The 12,792-nt window shown below is 46.9% G+C and overlaps 1 protein-coding gene across 6 annotated transcripts in view; it reads left to right on the top strand.

Annotated features, from left to right (window-relative positions):
• The window catches only part of ZNF250 (zinc finger protein 250), a 19,018-nt gene extending 7,419 nt beyond the window's left edge, over positions 1–11,599 (top strand). Inside the window, exons 2-6 of one of the 6 annotated variants that reach the window (XM_032257044.1) lie at positions 2,813–2,908; positions 3,134–3,275; positions 3,524–3,637; positions 5,632–5,694; positions 9,903–11,599. In XM_032257044.1, coding sequence (XP_032112935.1) covers positions 2,867–2,908; positions 3,134–3,275; positions 3,524–3,637; positions 5,632–5,694; positions 9,903–11,224 — 1,683 coding nt within the window. In that variant the 5' untranslated portion in view covers positions 2,813–2,866 and the 3' untranslated portion in view covers positions 11,225–11,599. Of the gene's footprint in view, positions 1–2,812; positions 2,909–3,133; positions 3,276–3,523; positions 3,638–4,375; positions 5,041–5,631; positions 5,695–9,902 lie in introns of those variants that run through there. The other 5 variants (XM_032257049.1, XM_032257059.1, XM_032257070.1 and 2 more) reach the window with 5 other exon arrangements.
• The last annotated feature ends 1,193 nt before the right edge of the window (positions 11,600–12,792 follow it).

The raw sequence follows: 12,792 nt of genomic DNA, 5'->3' as shown, positions 1-12,792 counted from the left end.
AAAAAAAAAAAAAAAAAGTTTTTAAAAGCACATTGCCTGGCAATTTTTAATCATTAGCCTAGAAGTAATTAAAAAAAAAAATACAGTCAACCGCTGGGTGGAGCCAGGGCTGCTTGTGGTGGGTGGGGCAGAGGTCTCTGAGAGATGGATGGGGAGCACAGGTCACGGGATAAAGGGTTGCAGGGCTCTGAGATAAATCACAAAGATTGAGGCAGGCTCATAGGAGCCATTGGGGTCCTGGGAGGACCTTGGAGCAGAGGACAGTAACTGTATTCTCTCAGGAAGGTAGATGGAGGGGCTGGGCTGACAGACTTGTTGGGAGCTGCTGAACATCTAGGAGTGGTGGTCATGGGGCAGGGAGGGCAAGATGGGCAACGTGGTTAGGTTCTTGATGTGCTTAGAAGATGAATTAGAAATGAGGTGTGAGAATGAAGAAGGAAGGAGACTTATGTACAGGTTCACAGACCAAGCTGGGGGCAGAAATGGTGGTAGAGGGGGTGCTCGGTTTGGGATGTTAAACGTCTTGAGATGCTATGTGACACCCATATTGAAATGTTGAGTCAGAGGGAAGGGGGATCACCAGCTCAAGTGTACCAAAAGAGCTACTGGGCTCAACTGACTTTTCAGACTCACAGGACAACCATGCCTAGCAGCAGGTTCATGGAAAAGCTGACTAGCCTCATCCAGCAGGCATCCAGGGAGTACTCAGGTGCATAAACACAAGATGCAGGTAGGAGAAGGAGTTAGCCTTGGTCGAAGGCCTCGTGGTCACACAAGCCAACACCTCCTGTGTCAGGAGAACTGGCTACAAGATCTGCTTGGGAGGCCCTGAGTCTAGTTCCCGTGGTTGTTCATCATTGAGTCCCATCCCAGGTGTGGTTGGGCCATAGAGAGAATAACCATCCACCTCTGCCAGGTTTCCAGAGGACGAGAGTTGTGCATTCACCAGAGGTCAAATTCACATGCAGGGCTAGGCACAGTGACTCACACCTGCAATTCCAGCACTTTGGGAGGCCAAGGGGGGCAGATCACTTGAGCTCAGGAGTTCAAGACAGCCTGGGCAACATGGTGAAATCCCGTCTCTACAAAAAATGCAAAAATTAGCCGGGCATGGAGGCAGGTACCTGTAGTCCCAGCTACTCAGGAGGCTGAGGCAAGAGAATCGCTTAAACCCGGGAGGCAGAGGTTGCGGTGAGCCAAGATCGCGTCGTTGCACTCCAGCCTGAGCAACAAGAGCAAAACTCTCTCAAAAAAAAAAAAAAAAAAGAATTGCATTACACTTCCACAGAAATGTACATGCACACACACATTTGGAGGGAATGGGCAGTTTTGGAGAATAGCAGCACAAGAGAGGGTTGAGAGCCTCTCTCCACCATGTTTCGCCGTCCTGTGCTTCAGAGGCAAGCAGCTGATAGTTTATTGTGTATCTTCCTGAAAGTTGTCTATGCAAATATATACATATATCTGATGTGGGTTTTTGTTTTGCTTTGTTTTGTTTTTTGAGACAGAGTCTCACTCTGTTGCCCAGGCTGGAGTGTAGTGGCATGATCTTGGCTCACTGCGACCTCTGCCTCCTGGGTACAAATGATTCTCCTGCCTTAGCCTCCTGAGTAGCTGGGATTACAGGCACCTGCCACCACACCCAGCTGATTTTGTATTTTTAGTAGAGACAGGGTTTCACCATGTTGGCCAGGCTGGTCTCCAACTCCTGACCTCAGATGATCCACCTGCCTCGGCCTCCCAAAGTGCTGGGATTACAGGCATGAGCCACCACGCCCGGCCTATATATGATGTTTTATAGACAATGGGATTGTGATGTCCCTTGACTCCTGCCCCCAGGCCCTTTCCTCCTGGCAGCCCTGACACCTGTTGTGTCACTCTTGAAGTATCCTGTTTGTTGTGGTGCCCAACTGAGCCAAGCATGTGAGCGTGTTGGTTGCTTTCTTGTACCATGTTTTTCTGGAGTATTTCTGCCTTTGGTCACCTGCTTGGTTTCTGTGTCCCTGTCACAGACTCTTTGATGCTCTAAAGACTGCGAACAATATCCTGTACAGGGCCAAATGTGTCAGGAAAGCTCTTGCCCCTGCTCCCCTTTTTTCCCCAGCCATTTGGGTGTGTGTCAGACGCTTTTGCTTACCTTGTCCTGCTACATTCCAGCACTGGCCCAACTACTCCAAGCATTTCCTTCTCACTTGATGACAAGTCTTCCTTCAAGTGCTCAGACCAGATCCCTGGGCCACTGCTGACTCATTTTGTCCAGAACTGACCACTTCTCCTGCCTACCCTTTGAATACCCTTGTTGAACCACAAGGTTGAGAGCCTCCACCACATCAGAGCACCAGGGCTGCCTAAGGGTGGGGTTGGGGGGAGTCTTATTGTCACCCTGGTGGCCAAGCCTTTCTTAATTGGGACGGTGTTTGGGGAAGCAGCTTGGTCTAATGCCTGTATCCCTCACGTGACCTGGGGACAGTCTGGTTTTTGTGTGAGTGCCTCAGGTATGAACACAGAGGGCCCTGGTGAGCTGGTATCCTTGTGTGTGGGGAGGACCATTGGCCGTGACCAAGGTGCAGCAAGTGCCTTGCACCTGGTGTTCAGAGAGCCCAGTACTGGCTGGGCAGGACCAGGAACTATGTGTTCAGGGCCTGGACAGGCTTGGGGGAGGCAAGACAGAGCAAGGCTGCAACAGTAGCAGCTCCTTGCACCTTACCTCAGTGTGCCCCTCATTGACTCTAAATGAGGCCCAGGGGTCCCCTGAGGGTCCCCCAGGAAGTTAAGGTCTCAAGGTCATACCCCTCTCTTGTCCCTTCCTCAGCCCCACAGGCTCCTTCAATTTCTGTGATTCTCAGAGGCCCCAGGAGACCAGGTGATGGCAGCAGCCAGGCTCCTGCCAGTGCCTGCAGGACCCCAGGTAAGCTTTCCCCAATACCTGTGCAGTGCCCCCAGCCAGAGCCCTGTGGTTCCTTCCATGCCCCATAGCTCCTGAGAGCAGCCAGAGCATCACTGCATTCCCTGAACTCTATGGCACCTCCCCATTACCTACCTCAGCTCACAGAGCCCCCCCATTGCCAACTGCTCATGTCACATGCACCCACTCCCTGTCACAGAGGTCAGGATTTGATCTTACCTGCAGCAGCCCGTGTCGTTTCAGGCCAAGTTAACCTTCGAGGATGTGGCTGTGCTCCTCTCCCAGGATGAATGGGACCGCCTGGGTCCTGCTCAGAGGGGCCTATACAGAAATGTGATGATGGAAACCTATGGGAATGTAGTCTCACTGGGTAAGGCCCCTTAGCAGGCCTTGTCTGTGTATCTGTGTGTTGGACTGGGGTGGGGGCTTCCCAGGGTGGGGGGCCTGGGGCAGGCTTGTCCTGGAGGTTTGCTCTCATCACCTCTCTGGGTGCTCATCTCCAGCAGAACATCAGTCCTGTCCATTTTCATGTCCCCACAAGGGGGGGGGGGGGGGGGGGGGGGGGGGGGGGTGCTCTGTAAATGTTGTATAAACGAAGACTTCCCTCTCCATGAGCAGGACTTCCAATATCCAAGCCTGACTTAATCTCTCAGCTGGAGCGAGGGGAAGATCCCTGGGTCCTGGATGGGAAGGGGGCTAAGGAGAGCCAGGGCCTGTGGAGTGGCCACTCAGGTGAGTAAGGAGAGCTGTCCCCTCCTTCACTGAGAGCTAAACATGTCCTCAGCACAGCTGTGGACCTAGTTCAGACTGAGCCGCTGACTGCAGTGGCTTCCACCTGGGGTAAAACCTGTCCAGCCTTATCTGGCAAAGGAGTCTGTTGTCTGGGGGTTGCTGAGTCAGGCAGTAGTCCATGGCCAGAAGTGAGCATAGCGGTGAATTTCAACAAGCTGTTGTGCAGAGCCATATAGAGGAAATTAAGGCATGGCTGCAGTGATTCTGTCCCTGACCAGAGGGACTGGTTAGCCAAATTTGGTCCTAATGGGACATTCAGGTTTTGAGAGTTACCTGATGATTTAGGAAAGAACAAAGTATCCTAAATGAAAAAAGGAAGTGTCTCAGCCTGCCACTCAAGGTGAAATGCTGAAAGCACAGTACACTGTTTCATCTGAAGAACAAGACAAAGGAACCCACATCCCCATGTCCATATAACATTGTACTGGGCGTCCCATGTATGAAATAATGCAAAACCAAAGCTATAAGAATTGGAAAGAAAAAAAGCATTGTTTGCAGTTTATGTGATTGTCAACTTGGAAAATGATTAAAATTCACAAGGGAAATTACCAGTTTTGCTGTATATAATTTTTGTTTTGTTTTGTTTTGTTTTGTTTTGTTTTGTTTGGAGACAGTCTTGCTCTGTCACCCAGGCTGGAGTGTAGTGGCACGAGTTCTTGGCTCACTGCAATCTCTGCTTCCTGGGTTCAAGCATTTCTTATGCCTCAGCTTCTCAAGTAGCTGGGATTACAGGTCTGTGCCGCCAAAGAATCTCCTGCTTCAGTAAGGTGACATCTAAGTCTTAGGAAAACCCCAGTCAGCCTGTCCTACCATAATGTGCCCCACCTGGGGTGAATAGGGACAGTTGGGCGAAACCTCCATTGGCTGATCAGCTTCAGCATTTCAGGTGTGGTGGTTTTCTCCTTGAAAGCTGCTCCTCATTTCTAGAGTTTATGGGAATAGGGTACCAGGTGTTACAGTGTACCTCTTACTGGCCTGCAAAATCAGATATCCTCAGAGGAACAGGGTACATGCCAGCCTTAGAGGAATTTAATTTTCCAGTGACTATAAACAAGAAGACACATCATCATGTCTTGGAAATCTTGCATAGAACTGCATGCTAACTACAGCTGTAGGAGGCAGGGCGTTTGCCGCCACTGCCAAACTAGTCCTGGGCTCCCTGGTATCTAGCTGTGTACTCGCCTGATGGAAAGCTTAAACTCCCTTTGAGGGCCCTTTGAATTTGATACCACAAAGACTGTGAAATTCTCTGGGAGCATGGTTGGTTGGAGATGAGAAGTTTTTTCACAGAAGCACCTGGTCGCCTCACCGCTGGCACAGGTCACAGAGGACAATGGGACTGAGTGAGTTTTAGATTACTGATGTGCATAGAAGCAGAAGCCACCTGCCACAACCTGGATCACTGCCACTGGCATCAGAGCCAGTGAGGAGTAGAATATGCCTTTGTCTTGTCCTGGCAGTTCCTCAGGATGGATAAGTGTCTGCACCTGCCCAGCCCTGCCTCTGCTATTTTTAACTCAGTAAATTGTAATTACATGTTGTAATAGTAATGAAAGGATTTTCCAGTCTTTTTTTTCTTTTTCTGAGAGACATAGTCTCACTCTGTCTTCCAGGCTGGAGTGTAATGGCACAATCTTGGCTCACTGCAATGTTCACCTCCCAGGTTCAAGTGATTCTCCTACCTCAGCTTCCCAAGCAGCTGGGACTACATGCATGCGCTATTGCATCCAGCTGATTTTTTAATTTTTTTGTAGAGACAGGGTTTTACTATATGTTGGCCAGGCTGGTCTCAAACTCCTGACCTAAAGTGATCCCACCCACCTCAGCCTCCGAAAGTGCTGGGATTGCTGGCATGAGCCACTGTGCCCAGCCAGGATTTTCCACTCTTGAAAGGAGTATTTTGTTGTCACTTCAACTCACTATTTTTTTTCCAGACAACCTCAAATGGGACCACACTACAGCTTGTATGCAACAAGACAGTTTATCTTGTCCATGGGGTAAGTGTATGCCTGATCTTTTTAATTCAGTACAATCTCTGAAGGTATTAATGCTAATGTTTTACGAGAATGTAGAGACTACTCGGTGCTACGAAGCTTGTTATACAACTCACACAATTGCTACAAAACACCAGGGAGGGTTTTTTTTGTGTGTTTTTTCATTTTTAAAACTTTTTTTCTTTTCTTGTGAGCCATAGTAGGCCTAGATTTTTTAATTAAAAATTTATTTCAGAAAAGAAAAATAGAAAAAAATAAAATAAAATAAAAGTAAAAAAAATTAAAAAGCCAGCCAGGCGCAGTGGCTCAAGCCTGTAATCCCAGCACTTTGGGAGGCCGAGGCGGGTGGATCACGAGGTCAAGAGATCGAGACCATCCTGGTCAACATGGTGAAACCCCATCTCTACTAAAAATACAAAAAATTAGCTGGGCATGGTGGCGTGTGCCTGTAATCCCAGCTACTCAGGAGGCTGAGGCAGGAGAATTGCCTGAACCCAGGAGGCGGAGGTTGCGGTGAGCCGAGATCGCGCCATTGCACTCCAGCCTGGGTAACATGAGTGAAACTCAGTCTCAAAAAAATAAAATAAAATAAATAAATAAAAATAAAAATAAAAAATAAAAAGAAAAAAAGAAAACAAAAAAAAATTTATTTCAGTGAAATTAATTTTTTATTTAAAATTTCTTTTTGTTTTGTCATGCTTAAAACATACTTCCCTACTCTATACTTAAAACATACTTCCCTACTCTATACTTAAAACAACAACTGAAACCATCATTCTAAAAGCAAGTGACACTTGGCTGAAGTCCAACTTCTGCACAGGATGAATGCAGGGTGCAAGTAAGTGTGGCCTATACCTGGCACTCACAGCAACTTGAGTCTGTCTCACAAACAGTCATATGATGCTTTCATGCCATGGATGATTGAGTAATCTCTTATACAGTTTAATATGTATGTGTATGTGTGTATTTTTCTTCTTTTTTTGAGACAAAATCTCGCTCTGTTGGCCTGGCTAGAGTGCATTGTAGAGACGGGGTCTTGCTATGCTTCCCAAGGTGGTCTCAAACTCCTGGCCTCAAGCAAGTCTCCTGCCCCAGCCTCCCAATATGCTGGGATTACAGGCATGAGCCACTGTGCCTGGCCTATTTTTTTTTTTATTATTAAAGACATCTTTCCATCTTGTTACTTTGGCATCAGGTCAGAAGCCACCCATTCAGGAAACTTTTTTTCTTTAGACAGGCTCTCTGTTGCCAAGGCTGGAGTACAGTGGCATGATCACAGCCCACTGCAGTCTCAACCCCCTGTGCTCAAGCATTCCTCCCACCTCAGCTCCCCAAGTAGCTATAACCATAGGTGTGCACCACCATGCCCAGCTGATTTCTGTAGAAACAAGGTTTCAACATGTTGCACAAGCTGGTCTCAAACTCCTGGGCTCAAGTGATCCACCTGCCTTGCCCTCCCAAAGTGCTGGGATTACAGACATGAGCCGCCATGTCTGGTGAAACTTCAAACAATAGAAATAATACTCTTCAGTGCAAATGAGTAACTATTTCTTCAGCCTACAGGCTTTTATTCCGTGAAGATGAGGCTTATACATTAAAAAAAAAAAAAAAAAAAGAACTAAAACTTGTTTCTATCAGTTTAAAAAACACATAGCCAGCCTAGGCAAGATAGTGAGACCCAACACTACAAAATAAAATTTAAAATTAGCCAGACATGGTTGTGCATTCCTGTAGTCCCAGCTATATGGAGGCTGAGATGGGAGGATTGCTTGAGGCCGGGAGGTTGAGGTTGCAGTAAGCCGTGATCACATCACTGTACTCCAGCCTAGGTGACAGAGACCTGTCCCCAAAAAAACCCACAGAATAGCCTTCTAAAATGAGACGTGTTAAAAATTATATTAAACTAGGCCGAGTGCAGTGGCTCACACCTGCAATCCCAGCACTTTGGGAGGCCAAGGCGGGTGGATCACCTGAGGTCAGGAGTTCGAAACCAGTCTGGCCAACGTGGTGAAACCCTGTCTCTACTAAAAATACAAAAAATTAGCTAGGCATGGTGGCACATGCCTGTAATCCCAGCTACTTAGGAGGCTGAGGCAGGAGAATTGCTTGAACCTAGGAGGCAGAGGTTGCAGTCATTATTCATCAGTAAAGTGGAAATCAAAACCATTATACCATGTTACACCTTCAGAATGGAAAAACTGGAAAGATCTGACAATATCAAATGTGAGTGAGGATGTAGGGCAGCTAATAGGGATGTAAATTCACATAATCACTTTGGAAAAATTTGGCATCATCCAATGAAATTGAAAACATGGTCATATTCTGAGAGAATGGAGGTAAAAAAAACTAAAAAAAAAAAAAAAAAAAAAATTGAAAACATGAATTCCTATGTTCACCACTTCCCACTCCTGCATATTTATACGGCAAGGGCATTTGTGTGTAAGCACCAGGAATCATAGGAGAATCTTCACAGAAGCAAGTTTCATGATTTAAAAAAACATTTGAAAAGAATTCAGGGCTGGGCACAGTGGCTCACACCTGTAATCCCAGCACTTTGGGAGGCTGAGGCAGGTGGATCACAAGATCAGGAGTTCGAGACCATCCTGGCCAACATGGTGAAACCCTGTCTCTACTAAAGATACAAAAAATTAGCTGGACATGGTGGCGCGTGCCCGTAATCCCAGCTACCCAGGAGGCTGAGGCAGGAGAGTCACTTCAACCTGCGAGGCAGAGGTTGCAGTGAGCCAAGATTGCGCCATTGCACTCCAGCCTGAGCAACAAAGCGAGCCTCCACCTCAAAAAAAGAAAATTCAAAAAAAATAAAAAAATTCAAATGTTCATAAACAGTATAGACTAGACATAAACTATGGCATTTTAACATAATGGAATATACTGCAGTGAAGATGATTGAATAACTGCTACACAGCAACATGATGGATCTCAAAAACATGCCGAGGGTGAAAACAAGTTCCAGAAGACTGTGTTCCATGAAACTATAGAAAGCTCAGAAACATGCATAACTAAATAAAACAATGTTTAAACCTAGGCACAATGGTTCACACCTGTAATCCCAGCACTTTGAGAGGCCAAGATGGGAGGATCACTTGATCCCAGGAGCTTGAGGCTGCAGTGAGCTATGATAGTAGCCACTGCACTCCAGCTTGGGTGACAGCACAAGACTCCATCCAAAAAGAAAAAAAAATCACTATTGTCCTCAGCACCTCTCACCTACCACCCATTCACACACAATCAGCTTGCAGAGCACTTGACTTGGCTCCCAGAAAGGTCTTCACCCCAGTCTTTCCTGCAGGAAAGTGCTGCTGCTCCTGCAGGCCTCATCTGTGGCCTAAACTTGGCAGCAGATTCCCATCATGTCCCTCTGCGCCTCCAGTCTTGTCCTTCCCACCCCTCCTCCACCCAGGGCATTCTCCAAGTGAAATTATCTTCCACAGGGCCAGGTGCGGTGGTTCACGCCTATAATCCCAGAACTTTGGGAAGCCGAAGTAGGTGAATCACTTGAGGTCAAGAGTTCAAGACCAGCCTGGCCAACATAGCAAAATGCCATCTCTACTAAAAATACAGCTGGGCATGGTGACATGCCACTGTAATCCCACTTAGGAGGCTCAGACACAAGAATCGCTTGAACCCGGGAGGTGGAGGTTGCAGTGAGCTGAGACTGCGCCACTGTGCTCCACCCTGGCGACAGAGCAAGACTGTCTCAAAAAAAAAAAAAAGGCATATACAAGTCTGTTGGCCTCCAGATGGCACCCCCACCCCCGACTTGCTCACAAGAGCTCATAACTCTCCCTGCCTGCCCAAGTGCCGCTGTCTACCCCACAAAACACCCACGTTGTGGTGTAGGCCTGCATGTAAGCTCTGTCCACATGAGGACTCTAGGGAGGGCAGGGCTCAGGCAGCACTGGGCTGTTTCCCAGCTGTTCTGTGCACTCCACACAGGTGTGACCTCAAACTGGAGTTTACACCTTTCTCTTAAACCTCACTATTTGTCTTGGCACATTCCTGTTTGGAAACATTATCTTCTGATTTCTAGTTGTTTGACACAGTTAATAGTGGTTCTGTTCCTCTCTAGTTCACATAGCCATGTGCATTGAGGGATTTTGCACCTTCATCAGCAAGGCCAGTTTCAGGGTTGCACTTGCTTTTCAGTTTTGAGTAGTGTTAACATTTTCATTTTGGATATGTTCTTTCAGAATATGAAACCAAGGGAGAGAATCAAAATACAGACTTGAGTCTGAAGCCATTAATTTCAGAGGAAACAGTGATTCTGGGGAAAACATCCTTGGGGAGGATTGATCAAGAAAATAATGAAACAAAGCGAAGCTTCTCTCTAAGTCCAAATTCTGTTGACCACCGTGAAATTCAGGTCTTAAGCCAAAGCGTACCACTCACTCCACACCAGGCAGTGCCTAGTGGAGAGAGGCCCTACATGTGTGTTGAGTGTGGGAAGTGCTTTGGCCGGAGTTCCCACCTCCTTCAGCATCAGCGTATCCACACTGGAGAGAAGCCCTATGTGTGCAGTGTATGTGGGAAGGCCTTCAGCCAGAGCTCAGTACTTAGTAAACACAGAAGAATTCACACAGGTGAGAAGCCCTATGAGTGTAACGAGTGTGGAAAAGCCTTTAGAGTGAGCTCAGATCTTGCTCAGCATCACAAGATACACACGGGAGAGAAGCCTCACGAATGTCTTGAGTGTCGGAAAGCCTTCACTCAACTCTCACATCTCATTCAGCACCAGCGGATCCACACAGGAGAAAGGCCATATGTGTGTCCATTGTGTGGGAAAGCCTTCAACCATAGCACTGTCCTGCGGAGCCACCAGAGGGTACACACCGGGGAGAAGCCTCACAGGTGCAATGAGTGTGGGAAAACTTTCAGTGTGAAAAGGACACTACTGCAGCACCAGAGGATCCACACTGGGGAGAAGCCCTACACATGCAGCGAGTGTGGGAAGGCCTTCAGTGACCGCTCAGTCCTCATTCAGCACCACAACGTGCACACTGGGGAGAAGCCCTATGAGTGCAGCGAATGTGGGAAGACCTTCAGCCACCGCTCTACCCTGATGAATCACGAGCGGATCCACACTGAGGAAAAACCCTATGCATGCTACGAATGTGGGAAGGCCTTCGTTCAGCACTCACACCTGATCCAGCACCAGAGAGTCCACACTGGGGAGAAGCCCTATGTGTGTGGTGAGTGCGGGCATGCCTTCAGTGCACGTCGGTCTCTAATCCAGCATGAGAGAATCCACACCGGTGAAAAGCCTTTCCAGTGCACAGAATGTGGCAAAGCCTTCAGCCTAAAAGCAACTCTGATTGTGCACCTGAGGACCCACACGGGCGAGAAGCCCTATGAGTGCAATAGCTGTGGGAAAGCCTTCAGCCAGTACTCAGTGCTCATCCAGCACCAGCGGATCCACACAGGTGAGAAGCCCTACGAGTGCGGGGAGTGTGGGCGCGCCTTCAACCAGCACGGCCACCTAATCCAGCACCAGAAAGTGCACAAGAAGTTGTGACCCGTGGCTGATAAAAGAATCCATCTCACAGAAACTGCACGTGGAACCGCAAGCAGCCTTCAGCCCAAAAGAAGTTTCTGTTAACTCTATAGGAATCCTTTCTTTGGTAATTCAGTGTCACAAAATAACTCCGAAAAGAAGCACTTGGCATGATGTTCCCGTGGAAAAATTTCAGACTACCTGTTTTTATTTTCCTCACCATCTTGAGGTTACATTGGAGAGTAATCATAGAATTGTAGTGAATTTTCGTAAAAACAGCCACAATTCTTTCTCTGACATTAGTTTATTTGAACTAAGGGAATTTAAGGCATAAGAACTATTGTTCCAATAAAATCTTCTTACATTCCAAATAAAGTTCTTTTTCTAAGAACATTACATGCCCTTCATAAATATCAATTAACCATACTGATTATTGCACTTAAAATTAGAAAATTTAATATTTTCAGTATTAAAACACTAAAGTGCTGTATGGATAAAGTGATACAAAAAGAGATTTTCATCAAGTATGCAATGGATGGAAATCCTAAGTGTGTGGAAACACCTGTTTTGTATAAAACAAAAGTCTAATGATATATTAGTGAGAAATTATGTAAATTTAGAAAGCTTTTTTTTTTTTTTGGAGACAGAGCTTTGCTCTGTTGCCCAGGCTGGAATGCAGTGGCACGATCTCGGCTCACTGCAGCCTCCACCTCCCAGGTTCAAGCGATTCTTGTGCCTTAGCCTCCCAAGTAGCTGGGATTACAGGTGTGCACCAACACCACACCTGGCTAGTTTTTGTATTTTTAATAGAGACGGAGTTTCATCATGTTGGCCAGGCTGGTCTCGAACTCCTGGCCTCAAGTGATCTGTCCACCTTGGCCTCCCAAAGTGTTGGAATTACAGGTGTGAGACACCACGCCTGGCCTAGAAAACCCTTTATCTGATGCTTTATTCAAGATCAGAAGGGGTATCCTAACTTTTTTAGTAAAAATTAAATTCAAAAATGGGTATGTTCCTCAAAACCTGCACTTATGATCTGCAGACCCTGTGCCCCAGAAACCACGGGATGTTTCCATTCCTATGCAGGCATAGGAAGGGAGCTTCACTCTCTTCCTGTGAGTGCAGATCTCATAGCTGTTACACCAAGAACCTCTTTACATCTTATGGTCTTCCCCCCACACACAAAAATGCTGAAAAGACTTTGGTACATATATTTAAAACATAAGTTTCTCAAATTCAGATAGCTCTTTTTTGCTCTCTCTAATATTTCTATTCTTTTATTTGAAGGATTTATGTTTCTTTCTTTTTTTTTTTTTTTTTTTTTTTTTGAGACGGAGTTTCACTCATGTTACCCAGGCTGGAGTGCAATGGTGCGACCTCGGCTCACCGCCACCTCCGCCTCCTGGGTTCAGGCAATTCTCCTGCCTCAGCCTCCTAAGTAGCTGGGACTACAGGCACGTGCCACCATGCCCAGCTAATTTTTTGTAGTTTTAGTAGAGACGGGGTTTCACCATGTTGACCAGCATGGTCTTGATCTCTTGACCTTGTGATCCACCCGCCTCGGCCTCCCAAAGTGCTGGGATTACAGG

This window comes from Sapajus apella, unplaced genomic scaffold, assembly GCF_009761245.1.
Source record: "Sapajus apella isolate SASKATOON/1434 unplaced genomic scaffold, GSC_monkey_1.0 scaffold3, whole genome shotgun sequence".
Lineage (NCBI taxonomy): Eukaryota > Metazoa > Chordata > Mammalia > Primates > Cebidae > Sapajus > Sapajus apella.
This window is presented reverse-complemented; position numbering and strand designations above follow the sequence as displayed.